This window comes from Primulina tabacum, chromosome 9, assembly GCF_025594145.1.
Source record: "Primulina tabacum isolate GXHZ01 chromosome 9, ASM2559414v2, whole genome shotgun sequence".
Taxonomy (NCBI): Eukaryota; Viridiplantae; Streptophyta; class Magnoliopsida; order Lamiales; family Gesneriaceae; genus Primulina; species Primulina tabacum.
In genome coordinates, this window is record NC_134558.1 from 23,516,653 (window position 1) to 23,537,849 (window position 21,197).

A 21,197-nucleotide genomic window follows, 5' to 3' on the forward strand; every position below is an offset into this window, starting at 1 on the left:
TTTATGTCATAGAGGTGGTTAGATTGAATGGTGTGCCGAAGTTCTGATCTTTTATTTACTTCGTACTTTTGGCACAGTTTGCAACAAGCTCTAGGTACGAAATTACATTTGATTACTGCATATCATCCTCAGACCGACGGACAGTTAGAGCGGACTATCCAGACATTGGAGGATATGCTGAGAATTGTAGTGCTAGAATTTGGCACTAGTTGGAAAGATTCTTTGCCACTTTGTGAATTTTCGTACAACAACAGCTATCAGACGAGTATAGAGATTGCTCTGTTTGAAGCATTGTATGGCAAGAAGTGAAGATCCCCTCTTTATTAGGATGAGATATCTGAGGAACCTGAACTTGGGCCTGATATAATTCGAGATATGAATGAGAAAGTGAAGCTGATTCAGCAGAGAATGAAGACAGCTCAAGATAGACAAGGCCAAATATGTGAATATTCGACATCGACCGTTAGAATTTGAGCAAGGAGGCAGAGTATTTTTGATGATTTCTCCTTTCAGAGGCATTGTCAGATTAGGCAAGAAAGGAAAATTATCTCTTCGCTATAATGGGCCGTATGAGATTCTTGAGAAGATAGGTACTTGTGCCTATCGACTCACTATTCCTCCTTCTCTATCTAGAATACATGGTCTTTCATGTGTCTATGTTGCGGAAATATCTTCCTGATGCTTTTCATGTTCTTCAGCCAGACGAGACAGAACTTGATGAAACTCTGAGTTATTTTGAAAAACCGATCCAGATTTTAGATCGTAAAGAAAAGTAGCTCAGAAAGAAGATTATTTCGCTGGTGAAAGTTCAGTGGAGTCGTCATGACATTGAAGAAGCTACTTGGGAGACTGAATCAGATATGAGACAGAAATTTCAAGATTTATTTTATTGATGTGAGTTTCTTATTTAGTTTCTGTTATATATTCTTCCTTTATGTGATTTGATTGCCTGTGATTTCGGGTACGAAATCAGATCTTAGAGGGGGAGAATTGTAATGCCCTAGATTTTGTTCTGTTAATCTGAGATTATTGATTGTTAAATTGATGTGATTATAGAAGGACCACTCCGAGACCAGATTTGGAAAGGCATGAGGATTGTAGTTGTGAAATCCAGGAGATATCGCGCACATGTGCGGAGACGAGCCGCGCATATGCGCGAGAAGCAAGTGCCGAGGCAGAAGACCTCGCGCATATACGCGAGACTAGTTGCGTACATGCGCGAGCATGTGAAATGCAGAATTGCCGAGACAGTAGGTCTCGTGCATATGCGCGAAGACGGGGCGCGCATATGCGCGAGCAGATGGACTTGACTTATGTCGAGACAGTAGGTCTCGCGCATATGCGCGAAGACAGGGCGCGCATATGCTCGAGCACGGAAGTATGAAATGGTGCCACTTGTCTTGCCATGCATGGCGACATGTATAAGTCTCCTTCAAAATTTAGTTTCCTTCAGACTTTCAGCAGGAAAGAACCGAGACCCTATATGGTGATTATCAAGTTCTTCATCTCTTAGAATTTTGGTTGTGAGAGATCCGTCCGTCCGATTTTCAATCCGGTTTTAGTACCGTGCTTCTATCGACAAGAGCTTCAAAGGGAGGTCAGTTTTACTACTTTTCAATATGGTATTGAAGAAATCATAATTTGATCTATATTATGTGTTCCTGAGATTATGATAATCGTATAATCAAAACCAGATTGAAGAACGGATACCTGAATGGAATTTTTATAATTTTCCAATTATGTTTGGTTGAGAATATACAGATTTGACATTAGAATTATATTTGCTGATTGATTATGAGTTGTGATTGATATCTATTGATATTAAGTTGCTGGAGATATTGAGATTGTGCTGTTATGCCGTCGAAACAGAATTAGATTGAGTTATGATCATATCCAGTATTGCTTTGAGTTGTCTATTGATATTGCACTTCTCGAATATATGTCATTGCAGAGTTGGTATTGAAGGCTTCGAAGACTGAACAGAGCCAGATTGATATTTGATTTCGTTGACAAGACTGATCTGCGAAAATAAAGGTATAAATCAATGTTAAACCAGGAAGATACGAATCGAGTCAGAGATAGCTTGAGTTTCCCAAAACCACATACTTTATTGTAATTGCTTTGATGTTTGCAATTCAAGAGATTGATATGCTTAGTCTATTGATTTATAGCAAAGCATGAGTTTGAGTCTTTGACAGAGGTGCCAGGTCACTGGGCATTTGGTGTATATCTATGTGCTTAGGAGTAGATCGACTTCTATTGTAGAGATTCGATATAGAGAGCCAATGTCTGGGAATAAGAACGTACCACCATCTAGCAGAAGAGAGTAGATGGGAGACTTGTTATGTTCTTATTCAACCGGGATCCCTAGATAAGAGTCGAGTCAAGATTTTGAGTTAAAGAGTTTGATTTATTGCTTTGTATCGATTTATGCTTTCGTAGACTACGATGCATATTGTTTTACAAATGTTATATGCTTTTGTATATGTTTATATGACTGCATGTATACATTGTTTATACTGGGAATATATTTCTCACCGAAGTTATCCGGCTGTTGTTGTGTTTGTATGTGTGCATGACAACAGGTGGGACAAGATCAGGGTCGAGAAGAGCTTGAGAGATCGAGATTAGAGTGGAGATCTGGGCTTAGAAGTAGATGTGGCTTTCAACACTTGATATGTAATTGTTGAATACTAGTTTGTTATGGCTTTCTTTTGTACAAGACTTGTACTTTGGATCATGTTGTAGATATTAAACTTGATCTTGTAATTTGAATGAGATGGGACCTAACTTGTTATAGAAATTTGTACACTTATTTATAAGGCGTTCAACTTTTAAAATAAAAAATTTTACGACCCAGATTATTTAATTGACCTATTTAATCCTAATGATGATTAAGAATAATGAGTGAACGTCCGGATCCCCACAACAGCAAACATATAAAATATTATAAGAGGGTTTTGAAAACCTTTTAAAACAAACTTTTAAAGAAAAATATATGAGTTTTCAGATATCCTTCTTAGAACAATTTGCTCTGATACCGATTGTTGGATCGTGAAAATCCTCTAAAAACGTTGATGAGCTGCAATAGCTCGTGTTCTAAGAAAATATACACTGATAAATTAGATCAAGTTTGGTATTAAACCAATGCAGGAAAACACTCGAAATAATCCTTCGTTAAGAAAACTGATCGGTTAAAACTTTTAATTTTGTGTAACTAATTAACTTAAGATAAAGGGGATCAGTTCTCGCATGTATCAGTTCAGTTATGGTGAGAACTGAACTGATAAATACTCGTACTGATCAAGTCAGTTTAAAGCAAGGGGTTAGCAGTTAAAATACACAAGATATGTTTATGGATGTTCGGAGACTTCAACAGCTCCTACGTCACCTCTTCTACCACCTCGGGTAGGATCCACTAGAAGAGTTTGATTAATTACATCAACTGTAATAACTCACCCAGCTTAGGACTTACCCACTGTCTAACTGAACTCCTAGTTTAGACTGAAGGCAGCACCTTCCAGCCAACACTTATTTAATGTCTATGTGAGAAAGACTACATACACATGTTTTACGTCATTGTGCAAGACGGAATTTGAGTAATGGTGTGTGCGTGTGTGAAAACTGATTTCTGTGAACTACCCAAAAGTGTTCTCACACACTGAGGGAAATATTCTTCTAATATAAGCTGATAACACGTTAAAGTGTTCCCTCAGAAAACTGGGATGATTGCTTCTTCAAAGCTGATATGTAATAAGTGTGCCCTCTCTGTATTTTCCATCAACTCTCATCATCATCTTCACTGAACTTCTGCTTCTATTTATAGGCGTTTGGCTGAACGTACAGTGAGACTCGTTGAATGAATCCGTTGCAGTTTGAATTTGTTCCCTCAAATAGATATCTGGAACATTTGGCTTTAAGTGTTGCTGCAACGTCTCTTATTGTACTATGATCGTACAATAGCTTTTGTACCTTTGTGCATAGCTGGATTAAGCTTGTCGTATCTGCAAATTGGTTCGTTCCTAACTGATGTTCTGAACTGGTCTTGAATTGGTGAGGTGAAATCAGTTGAATCGTCAGCTGAACTGATTTCACTGATTCAGTTGAACTGGTCAGTTGGGCTCTTCATCAGTTGAACACTTCATCAGCTGGCCGGGCTTCTGAAGGTTTTCTGCTGAATCACCTATCAACTGGACAATCAGTTGAACTGCTCTTGATACTTCAATTGAACTGGTTCAGTTTGTTCAATCAGTTGGCACTTTTCAGTTTACGTCTTTGATAGCTTCAGTTTAGGCTCGGTAAGTGATCATTTCGATCAACCTAAACTATTATTTTTTCAAAAATAAGCTTAACTCTACATCCTCTCAAAAACCTCTCAAAATCATCATAATCATAAAATCTTCAAGAAATCAAAAATCATAAACATAGTTTTATTTGCGGAAAACTAGCTACAGTCCTCGAGTTGTGTGTACTTTCAATCCAAATAAGATCAACCATCAAGACCTCCATTAACATCAATCTCATGCTCACATGCATCGATCACACATAGTGAGTCTATTACTCAGTAAACCTTAATCATGATAATAAATAATACATATACATTCACAAGTAACAGTGAAAATACTTTTAATAAAATAGCTTTTCATGAACATAAATTTAAACATATTTCTTATCATCATATACTTTTTCAATTTCATCATATATGTATATGTTTCACTTTTTATTGAATTCAGATCCTCAATTGTGACTTTTATATTAGCTGAAGGTCGATGGATCCATCTACGTATTACCACGGTACCGGACGGCGGGGACATCAGCCACCCTCTGATCCGTCAACTAAGCCTTAGCCTTACATATTTTCGTATCATCATATTAGTCACAATAAATTCACCTCCTTCAACTTTGAATATTTTCATCACTTATAAAAATTCATGCACATATAAATCATTTTTCTTTTAAACCAAGCATGCAACATGTCTTTTAGCATTAACGTTTCATCATAAAATTACATAAACATTTAAAATACAAATTATAACATATTACAGCATTTAGGGCATTGCCAGGACGTCTAACATTTTTCAGGTGTAAAATTACCGTTTTGCACCTGAAACCCTAATTTTTCATAATTATATTTAGATATTAAAACGACGATCTAAATCATTCCAAACTTAACCTATTACCTTAAAACACTCCCTTAAATATTCCTTGGGCTTAAAATTTAGATTTTTGATAATTTCCTCGATTCGTTTTTAAACTTAGACGTATATCCTGGTTTTGACTCGTATTGATTTGAAACTTAACCAAAACTTGGAACAAAGCCTAATAACACCTAACTAAACCATGTTCAACCCAATTCAAGCCCATTAGGACCCTCGACCAAACCTAGAACAGCTACTAAAGTTTTGGCCCCTCATGGTTCGAACCCTAGCTTCCCTAACCATGCAACCTTCGGTCCTAGCCACTAACCATGCCCAACCTGACCCTAGCTTACCATCTTAGGACCATGGCTAACCCTTAAGGAACCTGTAGGATATATCTTATAACACCTAGAAGCCGCAGCCTCAAAAGCCGCACCCTTCCAAGCACGCATAGCCCTATAGTCACGCGATCACCCTAGCCCTAATTCCTCTCATCGTTCAGCCACCCTAAGACCCTTACGCAGCCATCTTAGGTCTCCTGGTCACACCCTAACAACAGCTAGTAGCCATTGCGCTTGAGGACTCCTAGCCAAAGAACCCTAGCCATCTAGGACTCTAATTTTCGTGCGCTCCTTACCCCTCATGTTTAGCCCTTATGCAACCTTACTTAAGCCTTCTAAACCCTCATAAGTTCATCCCTTTTGGTGTCCCTACCATGGCAGCCCCTTCATGCATCAATAGAAAGAGTTTTAAATCATAAAAACTCGAGTTCTTGGCATAATATGGCAAAAAATGAAAATAATACAAGGGTTCATATTTCTTTCATGCAAACATGTATCAAACATATAATATGGTGTGATGGATAAGAAAAAGGAAGATTGAGGCGTGTCTTCGTGTATATTACGCTTGAAAACAATTTGTCAAGGTGAGGGACGTTGACAAGGGGAAGAACTTGCTGAAATTTTTTCCAATATTCACGTGTAGCAGCCTTCGAATTTGTTGGTGTGGCCGTGTGGGTGAGGGTTGGAGAGTCCTAGTTTTATTAGGTGTTGTGTGCGTGAGTTTGAAGGGGAAAAATGACTTGGAAGCTGAAACGTCAGCTATTCGTTTTCTGAAGAAGTACTAGAAATTTTTTTTAAACACTCAATCGGTCGAGGTATACATACAAAATATATACAATAAAAAATAAAATAACCAACTAACATTTAAAAATCCAAAGGAAAATAGTTCAAAACATAAAATCGTCAAACGTTTTACCAAACATAAAATCATTATTTGAAAAGTGTAGCTCATACTAAAACCTCTAAAAAATCACTCAAAGCACAAATAAAAGTTGTAAAATCTTTTAACAAAAGTCTTAAACATAAATCATAAGTGCGGAAAATATAGAGGCGTTGTTCCTCGGGTTATGTGCACCTTCAGTCCAGTCAGGTCAACCATCAAGACCTACAATAACACTATTATCGTAATCACCTGCATCAATCACACCTAGTGAGCCTAAAATCTCAACACATCATATTCTTGATAACAAATAATACGTATACCGATAACATACAACAGTGAAAAATACTTGTACTTAAAATAACATTTTCATAATAATGTATAAACTTTAAACATAAACATCCCATAAACATTTTCATATCAATATATTCATATTAACATATTCATATTCATATTCATAATCGTGTTTGTTAAATTCAGATCGTGATTGTGACTCGTATTCGTATTCGTATTGGGCGATGGATCCATCTAGAGAAAACCACAGTACTGGGCGGCGGGGACATCAGCGACACTCTCACCTGTCAACTGAGCCTTGGCCAACGTATTAACATATTAACGTATTCGTATCCACGGAAACACGATTGTCGGGCTCCCACTGGGACCCTAACCCTCACGATATCTCCAACATATCATCATATTAGTCACAATCCCTTCACATTCTTCAACATTTCGTATTTCCATCAATTAATAAAAACATGCATATAATATCGTTTTTCTTTTAAACCAAGCATGCAACATATCTTTTAAATGTCAATGTTAAATCATAAAAATACATAAACATTTAAAAATCATAATTTAACATATAATAATTCATAAACATTAAAAATAATTATATTAGAATATAAAACAGCATTCAGGACACTGTCATGACGTTTACTAATTTTCGGGTGTAAAATTACCGTTTTACCCATAGACGAAAAATTTCACGTTTTTGACTTTTTCTTAATTTCATTGACTCTAACATGTCCCAAATAATTATTTAAGCTTAAATTAAAATTTTCATTATTTTATTTAGCTTAAATACTAGGCTTATTGATTAATCTTTAATTATCCATTTTAAGGCGTTTTAATCCCGAAAAATTCCAAACTTTAATATAAAATTCCTAAATTCAAAACTTATACATTTTATATTATATTAGCCCTCGTGAACCATGACTCAACCCCCGTGAGCCGTGTTTCGATTTATTTAACAAAGAAGAAACCCTAAGTCACGTCTAGCCTTCCCCTCGAGCCATCTCCTATAATTGTCGAGCCATGCTTGAACCATCATGAGCCAACCTCAAGCAAAGCCCCATATGGACCCTAAGGAACCTTAGGAACCAACCCGAAACCCAAAACCGAACCACCCAAGCTGATGCATGATGTGGCCGAGACTCCCTTAGACATAGGACTCCTCCATCGCGCCTAGGACCTAGCCAACCAAGCCAGCCCTCAAACCAGTCCTTCAAGCACCCTCCTAGGACCCTAACGGCCACTTGACCTAACCCAGCCAAAGCCCTCTGACCGAGTCTCTGAACCATTTGCACGCGGCTGCACCAAGCGTACAGCACTTGCAGCGCTTGGGTGCTAGGACTCCTCCCAGCCCTCTTGACTCGAGTCCTAGCTTGGCTAGGACTCCTTCCCAGACCCCTCACAAGGCTCTAGCCCAGCCCTGGTCCAACCGAGACCCAAGCCAAGCAACAAGCCACAAAACCGAGCCCTAAGTTCACCTTGACAAAATTCGGTTCCAGCTTGATCGTTCCTTGATGTGCAGCATTTTTGGTGTGTTCCTAGGACTCTAAACTCATGTAAAACAATACTTGATCAAGTCCTAATCATGGAAACCCCATTTATACACGTAAACAACAAAATTTGAATCAAAAATCATTCTTGAAATTTCATGTTATGTACAAAAACAAAAATAAACAAAAGTGTCCCTTTTTTTTCCATATAATTCATACATAAACACATATTATGGTGTGATGATATTTGAAGGAAAGAATTATGCGTGCCTTTGCGTATTTTACGCATGAAAACAAAACGACGATGCGAAAAAGGCGACGTAGACTCCTAGGCTGACTTTTTCTTCAACACCGAAGCTTTTCCCTTTAAAACCTTGTGTTTGTATCATGTAGTTTGAGAGGAAGGTGTTTGGATGGAGTAGGGAAGTGGGGCGTGGGTTATGGGGAGGGTTAGGATAGGTTTTGAGTATTAAATATTTAATTAACCCATTAGTAAGGCTTATGCCCATTAAGTATGTAAATTAGGCCCATTAGTGCTTAATTAATATATTAAAATAATTTTGTTTAAATAAGTTTGTGAATTTATTAGACGGGTTGCCAAAAATTCGTATTTTTGTTGAAAAACAAACATCGATAAAATTTACATCCCGACGTATAAAATCACCTCAAAACCCCTTATTTTCAAAAATATGAAAAAGCATCAATCATATTTTAAATAATTAAAAACAATTATTTAATAAAAACATTTTCTATTTTTTAGTCATCGGTCTCCGTTCCTCGATCGCAACTCGAATGATCCTTAAAAATACATTTTAATGCATGATGACAATAAAATCCCTTTTAACATATAATCATGCATGTCACAATTAATTTATGCCATTAAATTCATTTGATTAATCATTTTTCATATTATCTAGATTTGCATGCAGTTGAATTACGTCGTTTTAGTTTTGGACCTTACAATTCCTACCCCCCTTAAATAAAATTTTGTCCTCGAAATTAGAACTTATCGAACAGCTCCGGGTAGCGACTCTTCAAGTCCGTCTCGGTTTCCCAAGTAGCTTCTTCCTCCTAGTGATTCAGCCACTTGATCTTGACCATTGGAATGACTTTGTTTCGAAATCTTCTTTCTTGCCTTGCCAAGATTTGGACGGGTCTTTCTTCATATGTCATATTTGGAGTCAACTCTAGAGGTTCATAATTTAGCACATGTGACGGATTCGACATGTACTTTCGCAGCATCGAAATATGAAACACATTGTGAACTCCAAAAAGCATCGGTGGCAATGCCACTCTATAAGCTAGTGTCCCAACCTTCTATAAAATCTTGAACGGACCGATGAATCTTGGACTAAGCTTGCCTTTCTTGCCAAAACGCATAACACCTTTCATAGGTGCTATTTTCACAAATACATGATCTCTCACGGCAAACTCTAAATCTCTTCGTCTCTTGTCTCCATAACTCTTTTGTCGACTTTGTGCAGTCTTCATTCTCTCACGAATTTTGACTACAAGCTCGGCAGTCTCTTCAATAACATCCATACCAATCTCTCTTCTTTCACCAACCTCGTCCCAATGAATAGGAGATCTACATTTTCTTCTATAAAGTGCCTAAAAAGAAGCCATCCCGATTGATGATTGATAACTATTATTGTAGGTGAACTCCACTAGAGGTAATTTTTGTTCTCAACTGCCTTGGAAATCAATAACACAAGCTCGCAGTAGATCTTCTAGAATTTGTATAACTCTTTCGGACTGACCATTGGTTTGAGGAAGGAATGTTGTACTGAATAATAACTTGGTCCACATCGCTGCATGCAGACTCTTCCAAAAAGATGACGTAAATCTCGGATCTCTGTCAGAAAAAATAGATAATAGAATCCCATGCAGACGAACTATCTCTCGAATATACAACTCGGCATACTGAATAATGGTGAATGTCGTCTTAATAGGTATAAAATGCGCTGATTTCGTAAGACGATCGACTATCACCCATATAGCATTGAATCCCTTGATAGTTTTCGGTAATCTCGCAATAAAGTCCATAGTGATATTTTCTCATTTCCAATCGGGAATAGGAAGTGGCTTAAGTTTTCCCGCTGACCTCTGATGATTTGCTTTAATTGCTGACATGTCAAACATTCGGTCACAAATCGCAGTATATCTCTCTTCATGCCTGGCTATCAATATAACAACTACAAATTTTTTTACATTTTCGTACCTCGGATGAATGGAATAAGGTGTGTCATGAGCTTCCTTCATAATGAGATCTCTCAAAGAATCGTCACTAGGAACCCGTAAATGATCTCGATCATGAACTATTCCATCCACCTCAGAATATAGCTTCCGGCCCTTGGCTTAATCTCTAGCTCTTCACTTTTGATATTGCTCATCAGTAACTGTCTATTACGAATTCTATCTCTCAAAGTCGACTGTATTGATAATGTGGCAAGATGAGGGGCCTCGACCCTAGCATAAACTGTAAGCTCAAACCGCTATATCTCGGAGTGCAACGCACTTTGAAGTGATAATTGAGTGATAACTGCTGTTTTTTGACTCAATGCGTCTGCCACAACATTAGCTTTCCCCGGATGATAGCTAATCTCACAGTCGTAGTCCTTCACTTGTAGTGCCCAAATTCAGTGCACGTTTAATCCATACATTCATTTAATTATTAAATCATTTAAGTAATTTTAAAAGAGTTTTAGCCATGCATAATTATGAAAATGCATTATTTTAAATTATCCATGTTTATTGTGATGCACGTTAAAATGTTTTTCGAGTTTCATGTTTCAGACGATTATTCGAGGCGGGATTGAGGAAAAGAGACCGGGGACGATTCTTGGCAATTTAAAATGTGATACTTTTATTTTAAGTTGAGGATGGGGAATTTTAAAGGACTTACTAAGTTGTTAGTATTTTAAAGCCTAAAATTTATTTATTTAGTGATTTAAGAGTTTGAAATTTTTAAAATTAGCTTCTTTCTTTTTTGTGCATTATTTTAATTGAGGGATTTTATTTAAAGTTTAAAGAGTGTTAGTATTTTAAATAGTTTTATTTATTATTTAATTAAGTGATTTTCCTAATTTACTAATCACACACACGCACACTTTTACACACACTAATTACGCCTAAACACACACACACATTCAGATTTCCACTTCTTTTATTTTTTTAAAGAGCAAAACCTAGGGTTCTAAGAGGAGAACAGCAGCCGCCCCTTCCCTTGTCAATTTTCAGCAAGTTTTGATCGATTTTATTGCAAGAAAATCGCGTCACGTTCGTCCGGGATCAACCTCGCTTCTATCTCTGCTTCGGCGTCGCCGTTTCGGTAAAGTTTATCATCAAAAGGCACGTATAATCTATTCTTGATGCATCGATCATGTCATATTATGCGTGTGTTGTTATTTATGCGTAAAACCATGTGTACGATGTGTAGAAGTTCGAGCAATTGTGTTGAGATCACTTATGAAACCATTTTAGGGATCAAAAATCACGTTTTTACTGTTCTGGTTGAAACTGCGAGTTTTTAATCGATATTTTGATAAAACTTTCAACTAGAGAATTGTAGAACTTTTTGATATCTTCGATTTGACAGTAAATTCGAAATATTTGGACAAAAATTGAGTGCGTTATGGCATTTTTCGTGGGACTGCTCAAACTGCGTTTTTCAGAAATTATGTTTTGATGTGTTCTTGAGATTTTATTGTTGCAGGCTTCGTTGGGGAATAGTCGGATGATCGTTGCTACGTTTAGGTATGCTTAGTACGATGTTGGGAGTATTTTTGAGGTTTCGGTTCATGCCAATAGGCGCTCGATTTAATTAAAAGTCGTGGGTAACTTCTGATGTCAATTACAATGTTTTGAATGGTATGTGTCGTAGGGTGAACATAGTTGCCTTGGGGATTTGTACGAATTTGGTTTGAGGTTATGGCGTGCTAGGATGAGCCTTGGAGTGTCGATTCATAGTCCGCGCAATCGAGTCTAGAAAGTTAAGCGAAACATGTACAAAATTTTCGTAAGTTCGCGTTCACAGTAGGTACCCGGACCCTCACCCGGACCCCCACACCTTTTTCCAGAGTCTACACGGACCCCCACACGGACCCTGACATGGGGTCCCGTGTCCACCTTCCCTTTCGAGCCTTCTCATCCGAGTCTACACGGACCCCTACGCGGAGGTAAGCACGGGGTCCGTGTCCTTCACAACTTTGGGGAAAATTTCTATAGTATGCTTTGGGGGTGGGGGTTGATGGCATGGTTTTAGTTCAGTGATTTACGCAGTCGAGTCATGGGAATTTACAACGTCATAAGGAATTGAATGAGTTCTTATGTAAGCTTGAAATTATGTCTAAGTTACGTAGATAAGCATGCCAATTCATGATTAGTAGGTGCAGCAACGCCCCCGATCGAAGTCCAACGAATCCCTCAACACCAAGTGAGTATGTTGACGTGCAAGAAAATATTTTAAGTTTTTGAGGTATGCTAATTGTCTTGTGACCAAATTATGAATGGGTTTGGAAGTCGGTGAACGTGGCCGAGGACCTCTCCACCCCGTTAAATTATGAACGGGGACCAACCAGCCCGTTAAATTATGAACGGAGATCTCATATATGTGGCAATGGATATGTCCCTGTCAGCCCAGTACTGTGGTTTGTCTGATCAGGCATTTATTATGTATGGGTCACTTGCTTTGAAACATCCTCTACGCAAAAATGAAGTCATGTATGTTTAAGTATGATCAAGTATGTAAGCATGTTTATAAAAGCTTTCAAGTTATGGCACGTCTATGTACGTATGCAAGTTCAAGTTCATTTCAAATCCAATCTTCAAGTATGTATGTTCTATTTTAAAGTTGCATGTGGTTTTATTATGTAGTACTTGCTATTTCCAGTTTATACGTGTTGAGTCTTTAGACTCACTAGACTTGATCGATACAGGTGAGGATGTCTATGAGGAGACCGGAGATGGCGACCAAGGGGCAGGCTTGGACTAAGCGGAAGGCTAGACCCGAGGACCGCAAATGTTATTTTAACATTTTTATGCAAGTTTAAAATACTCTGATTTTTTTTTTGTTTCGGTGAGAGATGTTTGGGACAAGTATTTTGTTAGCAAGTTTTGTTGGTGTTGGATGATTTCAAAGATATTTTTATGAGCGATGAGTTGACGACCGTATGAATGTTTATATTCAAGAAAATTTTTAATTTTTCCGCAAATTTTAAGTAGTAAAGAATACGGTTCGTTACATCACTAATTCAAACCATCTTCCATTTCTCAGTATTCAACTCCTTTTGGGTGAAAAGTTTTTCAAACTTTTATGGTCGGTGAATATTTTGCACTTCTTCCTATATAAGTAATGTCTCCAAATCTTCAATGCAAAAACAACTGTTGCAAGCTCAAGATCGTGAGTAAGGTAGTTTTTCTCGTGAATTTTCAACTATCTCGACGCATAAGCTATAATTCGATCATTTTACATCAGAACTGCGCCCAAACCAAGTTTAGAAGTGTCGGTATATAAAACATACTCTCCTTGCCTCGATGGCATAGACAACACTAGCGCTGAACTCAAGGCTTGCTTTAATTTATCAAAACTGTCTTGACACTCGGGTCTCATGCAAACTTTGCATTCTTCTTTGTCAAGGCAGGTCATGGGTACCGCTATAGATCATAATCCCTGAATAAATTTGGAATAATAGCCCGCTAGTCCCAAGAAATTGCAAATCTCGGTAACACTCTTAGGTACTGGCAAATCTTTCACTGCCTCAACTTTAATCGCATCAACTTCCACGCCATCACTAGAAATGATGTGGCCTAAGAAAGCCACTCTATCAAGCCAAAACTCGCACTTGCTGAATTTTGCGTAAAGCTTTCTATCTTGCAGTACTTGCAGTGCTGTCCTAAGATGACGACTATGCTCCTCTTTATTCTTCGTATAGATCAATATATCATCAATGAAAACTATAATAAAATGATCTAGATACGGCTGAAATACGCGATTCATGAGATCCATGAAGATCGCTGGCGCATTGGTCAACCCAAATGGCATGACCATAAACTCATAGTGCCCATATCTAGTACAAAACGATGTCTTGTGGACATCCGACTCCTTCATTTTCCATTTATGGTATCCAAAACGAAGATCAATTTTAGAAAATATTGATGATCCTTGTAACTGATCAAATAAATCTTCAATTCTTGGCAGTGGATATTTATTCTTGATAGTGACCCTATTCAGCTCTCGATAATCAATGCAGAGTCGAATACTACCATCTTTCTTCTTCACAAATAACACTGGTGCACCCCATGGAGAATAACTAGGGCAAATAAAACTCTTGTCAAGAAATTCTTGGATTTGATCTTTTAATTCTTTCATTTCAGCGGGTGCTTTAGATATAGGAACAGTGCCCGGCATTAACTCAATAGAAAATTCCACCTCACAATCAGGTGGAATGCCAGAAATGTTTTCGGGAAAGACACTAGGAAAGTCTCTGACAATATCAACATCTTCTAACTTCTGATTGATAGGAGCATGTGCGGTAGTGACACATGCTAGAAAAACTTGGAATCCACGTTTAATAAGCTTCCGCGCACATAGACAAGAGATAATGTGCGACATTTACTTGTTTCTCGCCGCCTCAAAGACAAAAGATTTACCACTAGACGGTCAAATAGACACTGATCGCTGACGAAAATCAATCGAAGCACCATTTGCTGATAACCAATCATCCCAATTATGATATCAAATTCAAGCATAGGAAGCACAATAAAATCTGCCCGAACTACATCCTTGAATAAACGAAGCTCCAGATTCTTGACAACTTTAGATGTGAGTATTTTTCACCAGAAGTTATAGAAACTTTGAAACCCAAACCCATATCTTAAGAAGTAATATTTTTGATGAAGGTTTCAGATATGAAGGAATGTGTAGTTCCTGAATCTAGCAGTGCATAGGTAGCTACCCCTTGACTTGCTTTTTTGAATGAGTTTGACATGAAAACCTTGCATCGTTTTGACTCCGTCACACGTTTTGTATGGTTGCAAGGGGCTTATGTTTTTGTGCGTCTAAGGGCTATTCAAGGTGTTAAGATTTTGTCATGTGGCCGGTGCCGAGTATTAATCGAGATAAGAAAAGGGTCGTGCGTGATATCGTTGAGAAATAATCAGTTTTGGCGAGATTGAGGGTTTTTGTTGGTGTTGTCATGCACGGATTGATTCCGTCCATGGAGCTGACCCTCTTTGGTTGTGACAGGGTTGGGAGAGGGTCATGATTGGTTAGGCGTGGTCTAGGAGTCGGCCAAGGAAGGGTTAGATCGAGGGTTGGTTCCTTAGCCTTGTGTGGTGCGGTTGCGAGAGTAGCACACGAGGCTGGTATTTTGGACAGCAGGGTTAACTAGGGCTGGTCCAGGAGGGTCTCTTGGGTTCGGTCATGGTTTCAGCGTAGCTGGTTAGGTGTTGGACACGTCGGCTTTTGGTTAGAATCGACAAACGCGCGGTTTGGTGCCTTTGGGTTTGAAGGAACTTCAAAGCGCCGAAGTCCAGCAACTTTCAGGGGCTGATCAAGAGGCTTAAGAGTACTGGTATTGATGGTTTAAAGGCGTTTAGGATGCGTGTAAGGTGTGGTAAAATGTTGGAGAAATTTGATTAAGTTTCAGGTTGATTCGGGTTAAAATCGGGACTCCGGTCCATGTTTAAACAACGAATCGTTAATGTTTTAAAACAAGTTCGAGTTTACGTCTAAGAAAGTCTTTAATATATGTTTTGGGATGATATAAGGAGTTTGGTAAGATTTTGGTCGAAATTTAGAGGTCCAGGGGAAAAATGTCCATTTTGGGTTTCAAGGGGCAAAATGGTCATTTTGCACCCGAGGTGAGTTTTTAGTCCTGGCAGCACTCTGAGCACAAATTTATCTTTTTTTAAAATGTTTTTGCATGATGTATACGAATTTTAATTAATTATGAAAAATACGGTGAATACTTGGTTTTAAGGAAAATTTATGTATATACATGTTTTTATTAAGTGATGAACATGATGTCACGTTTTGAAGGATGGCAGTTGGTCAGTGACTAACACGATTATATGAGATATTATGAGCTGAGACCAAGGCTCAGTGGATGGGTAAGGCTGTCGTTGATATCCCCTCCGCCGGGTACCGTGGTTATATTAGATGGATCATCGAATAGAGCTGATACGATAGAGCTGATACGAATGTCACAATAATGAACTGAATTCAATATAAGAAATTGTATACGTATACGATGATATGTTGAGACATGTTCTGACACGTTATGATTTTATACGGCAAGTTTACGTTTATGCTTTTAAGTTCATGAAATGTATGTTGATTACAGTATTTTTAACAGCTTTGTGCTATGTATATGTATTTGTTATCACGGTAAAGGTGTGTTGAGTCTTTAGACTCACTAGGCGCGTGTGATGCAGGTGAGCATTTGGATGAGGATACTTGAGGTGCCGAACTCTGAGTAGGCAGAGCTGGATGTGCGCACACGCCCCGAGGAACACCCTTTTCCGAACATCACGATTTTATTAGCTTTGAGTAAACATGATTAGTTTTACACGTTATTATTTTATGATGTAGATTTTCAGTATTTTACTCGTTTTGATTTCGTTCATGCATGGTTAAGGGCCTAGTTGGAAAATTTTAAACTACAGTATTTCATTCGTTGCTTGTTTACGATTATTTTTAAATGGCATATTTTCAGTAGGTTGCATGCATGAAAAATAATTAAATTTTATTTTCAAAAAATGTGAGCTTTACAAAAAAAAAAAATAGCAGCATTTTAAATTAGTAGGACATTACAGGTTAGATGCATGCTTAATTTAAAATGTTAAATGTATATTGGTTACGTGATATGAACGATTTGTACACTGATGCCTCCTAGACGGATTCTTCATAGTGATAATTAGGATAGGCAAGAGGAAGAGATTCTACAAGCCACAAGCTAATCAAGATGCTAGTGCCCGTTTACTAGCTGGTACGGCTCGTTTACTAGAGCAGCACGTGGGAATTGGTGCGAGGGTCTGACCAGAAGCTGTCTATGAGTGATTTAGGAGGATGGATCCCGCAGATTTTTCTGGTACTACTGATACATTCGTGGATGAGGGATGGATTAGATCTTTAGAGGTTATCTTAAATATATGGATATGGTGGACGCTGACCGAGTTCGTTGTACCACCTATTTGCTGAAAGGTGACGCTTCCTTATGGTTGATGGGAACGGAGCGGGGGGTGAATCTAGCAACTCTATCTTGGGAGGATTTCAAGGGGATATTCTATTATAAATTTTTCACTAACGATGTTCGTGAGGTTGAAGAGAGAGTTTATGAGTCTCCGCCAGGGGGAATTTTTGGTTGCTGACTTTGTGCAGAAGTTTGGTAGGGCCTGTCATTTTGTGCCCTTAATTGCCAATGATTCTGCGGAGAAGTTACGACACTTCTCAGATGGATTTAGTCAAACGATACGTCGAGATGTGATGTCGACTGATCCTATTGACTATACTACTTCCATTGCTTAAGTTTTTTGAGCCGAGCAATCTCTGAAGGATATTGACTGGGAGATGCAGCGCAAGATGAACCATGCCCAGAAATCAAGTCAGCAGAACAAGAAGCCTTTTACAGGACCACCGAAGCGGCCAAGACAGTACAAACCATTAGGACAGCCACCTAAAGAAAATGTCACGAAGACCGCTGAAGCCACTTTGCAAGGAGAATGATCGCCATCACTATGGCAAGTGCATGTGGGGCACCTAAAGTGCTTCAAGTGCGTAGGAATGGGGCATAAGCCTGGTGGTTTCCTAACACTTAAACTACCCACGACTGGAAGAGCTTACGTGATGCATGTTGGAAATTAGTGAAGGCCAGACCATTGGGCGAGGAGGAATTTGTATTCGAGACAAGTGGACACAAAAACACGCCTCTATGATATCATGTCTTCAGGCGAGGAATCTTATGCTTGGCATTTTTGGTGATCATTATTTCTGCCCTTGTTACTACCAGACATACAGTAGCGAACGTTCTAGTGGTCAGAGATTTTTCCGGACGTCTTTCCTGACGACATTGCGGGTATCCCACCTGAGCGCGAGGTAGAGTTTTCTATTGATCTTATGATGGGTACCATGTCAATCTCCAAGGCATCATATCGGTTAGTGTTCGCAGAGATGAAAGAGCTCAAACAGCAGATACATGAGCTAGTGGATAAATGATTCATAAGCCTTAGTTTTTCATCTTGGGGCACACCAGTACTCTTCGTGAAGAAGAAAGATAGAAGTATGAGGCTTTGCATCGACTACCGGGAACTGAATAGAGTTACATTGAACAATAAGTATCCATTGCCTAGGATCGAGGACTTATTCGAGCAATTGCAGGGAGCTTCTGTGTTTTCCAAGATAGATCTTCGCTCCGGGTATCACTAGTTGAGAGTGAAGAAACTAGTTGTGCACAAGATAGCCTTCAGAACTCGCTATGGGAATTACGAGTTTCTGGTGATGCCGTTTAGATTGACAAATGCTCTAGCGATCATCATGGATCTCACGAAACACATATTTCAGCCTTACGTGGATCATTTTGTCATCGTATTTATAGATGACATCCTCATATATTAGAATAACTTGAAGGAGAATGGCTAGCATCTGCGTACCGCACTGCAAGTGTTGCAAAATCGGAAAGTTGTTTGCAAAATTCAGCAAGTCTGAATTTTGGTAAGAGAGAGTAACATTTTTGGGACATGTTATCTCTAGCAGTGGCATTAAAGTTGACCCGTTCAAGGTGGAAACAATGAATGAATGGGTTTAACCAAAGAACGCATAAGAGATCTGAAGTTTCTTGGCCTAGCGAGTTACTACAAAAAATTTATTCAAGGATTTTCTTCTACTGCAGTTCCACTAACCTCATTGACGAAGAAGAATGTCAAGTTTATGTGGAGTCCTGACTGCCAAAAGAGCTTCGACACTTTGAAGAAAGCTCTTATAACAGCTCCAGTATTAGTCATGCCATCTGGGCAAGGCAACTTTGTGCTGTACTCTGATACTTCTAAGCTCGGATTAGGTGTCGTATTGATGCACCATGGCTGAGTCATCGGATATGCCTCCAGACAATTGAAGGTGCATGAAAATAATTGTCCGACTCATGATCTTAAGTTAGCATGTCATGGTTTTTGCCTTAAAGATATGAAGACACGACTTGTATGGTGAGAAGTGTCCGATATTTATTGATCATAAGAACCTCAAATACATTTTCCTCATAAGGAATTGAACATGTGACAGAGACGGTGGCTAGAGTTGGTGAAAGATTATGATTGCGACATCAGCTATCACCCGAGAAAAGCCAATGTAGTCGATGATGCCTTGAGTAGGAAATCAAGAGTTATAGCACAACTTGTCGGTACAGAGACCTCTTCAGCTAGAGATGCAGAGATTCAATCTCGAGGTCTACCCTAGGGGCAGAGTAATAGATTATCCGCTTTGATAATGCAGTCCAATTTGATAGACCGTATTCCTAGTGGACAGTCATCTGATGAGCAATTTCAGAAATGGAGGACGAGAGATAAATCCAAGTCTCGTAAGATTTATGCTGTGAGCGATGGAATTGTAAGCTATAGAGGAAAGATTTGGGTACCTAGAGATGATTCCATTAGAGGAGATATTTTGTTAGAAACGCATGCAGCGCCGTATACATTAATACTGGAGGCACCAAGATGTATAAAGACTTGCATATGCTTTAGTGGTGTCCAGGAACGAAACGGGACACTCGACGCTTTATATCTGAATTTCTCACTTGCTAGTATGTGAAAGCAGAGCATCAGATACCAGCAGGGATGCTCAAACCTCTTTCTATCTCTAAATGGAAATGGGAGAATGTTACATGGATTTCGTAGTTGGTTTGTCGAGGTCAGTCAGAGGATCAAACGCCATTTGGGTAATTTTTCATCGTCCTACCAAGTTGGTGCACTTCTTGCCGATAAAGATACCTTTTCGATGACACAGTATGCAGAGTTGTACATCTGGGAGATAGTCAGATTACACGGCATACCAGTTATCATCATATCTGACAGAGGCCCGAGGTTCACGTATCCTTTTTGAAAGAGTTTACAATCCGCAATGGGGAAAAAATTGCTATTCAGTACAACATTTTATCCTCAGACAGATGGCCAGTCCTAGAGGATGATACAGATTTTGGAAGACGTACTACGTGCATGTGTGGTCGATTTCCATGAGAATTGGGTTCGAAGCTACCTCTAGTAGAGTTCACCTATAACAACAGCTTTCAGTCATTTATAGTTATGGCTCCCTACAAGGCATTGTATGGAAGGAAGTGCAGATCCCCTATTCATTGGGATGATGTCGGCGAGAGATCAGAACTTAGTGCAGAAATTGTGAAATTGTTAGAACACTGTAGATGTAGTAGTCAAAATCCGGGACAGGATGAAGACTGCTCAGAGTCATCAGAAGAGCAATGCTAACAAGAGAAGAAGAATGTTGCATATTTTTCGCTCGCTAGCGCACGATTTTCAATTTTTAATATACGAGAGTGAAGTATCGTTCCCACGAGGAGTGTATATATAAAATTGTATCAATTCTTGTAATTAAAATAGTCACGACTTTATCTAGAAGAATCAATAGAAGATTTGGTCTAATTAAAACAATTAATTAAAAATAAATATGAGTCAAAGAACAAAATTTAGCAAATATCAGTGAGAGAAAATATCTAGAGGAATGATTTCACTTAATTTCCACGATAACTATTCCGTATTGAATTCATATTTATGAATTACATTTGTTTAATAGCCAAGAACAATTAATTATTTTATTCTCCCTTTCCCAAGTGACGAATAAATTGTATCATTAAAATTTTGATGCAAACATTCCTAATAAAAATCTACGTTAAATGATATATGCAAACGATGATCTTGCCTAAGCCTCGATAAAGTTATACGTCCTTCCAAACAATAAAAACATTTAACGATGTGTCTCTAATGATCCATAATTATAGTCCCTCTCCTGAGTTGTAGAACTAATAAGATAACAAGCAATTTATGGCTAGTAAAC

The 21,197-nt window shown here is 38.5% G+C and overlaps 1 protein-coding gene across 1 annotated transcript; it reads left to right on the forward strand.

Moving 5' to 3' along the window:
• Positions 1–18,935: 18,935 nt before the first annotated feature.
• On the forward strand, positions 18,936–20,231 carry LOC142504310 (uncharacterized). The gene is made up of 4 exons (XM_075617192.1): positions 18,936–19,202; positions 19,416–19,578; positions 19,639–19,763; positions 19,947–20,231. The coding sequence occupies exons 1-4, from the start codon at positions 18,936–18,938 to the stop codon at positions 20,229–20,231; spliced, it is 840 nt and encodes a 279-aa protein (XP_075473307.1).
• Positions 20,232–21,197: the final 966 nt, after the last annotated feature.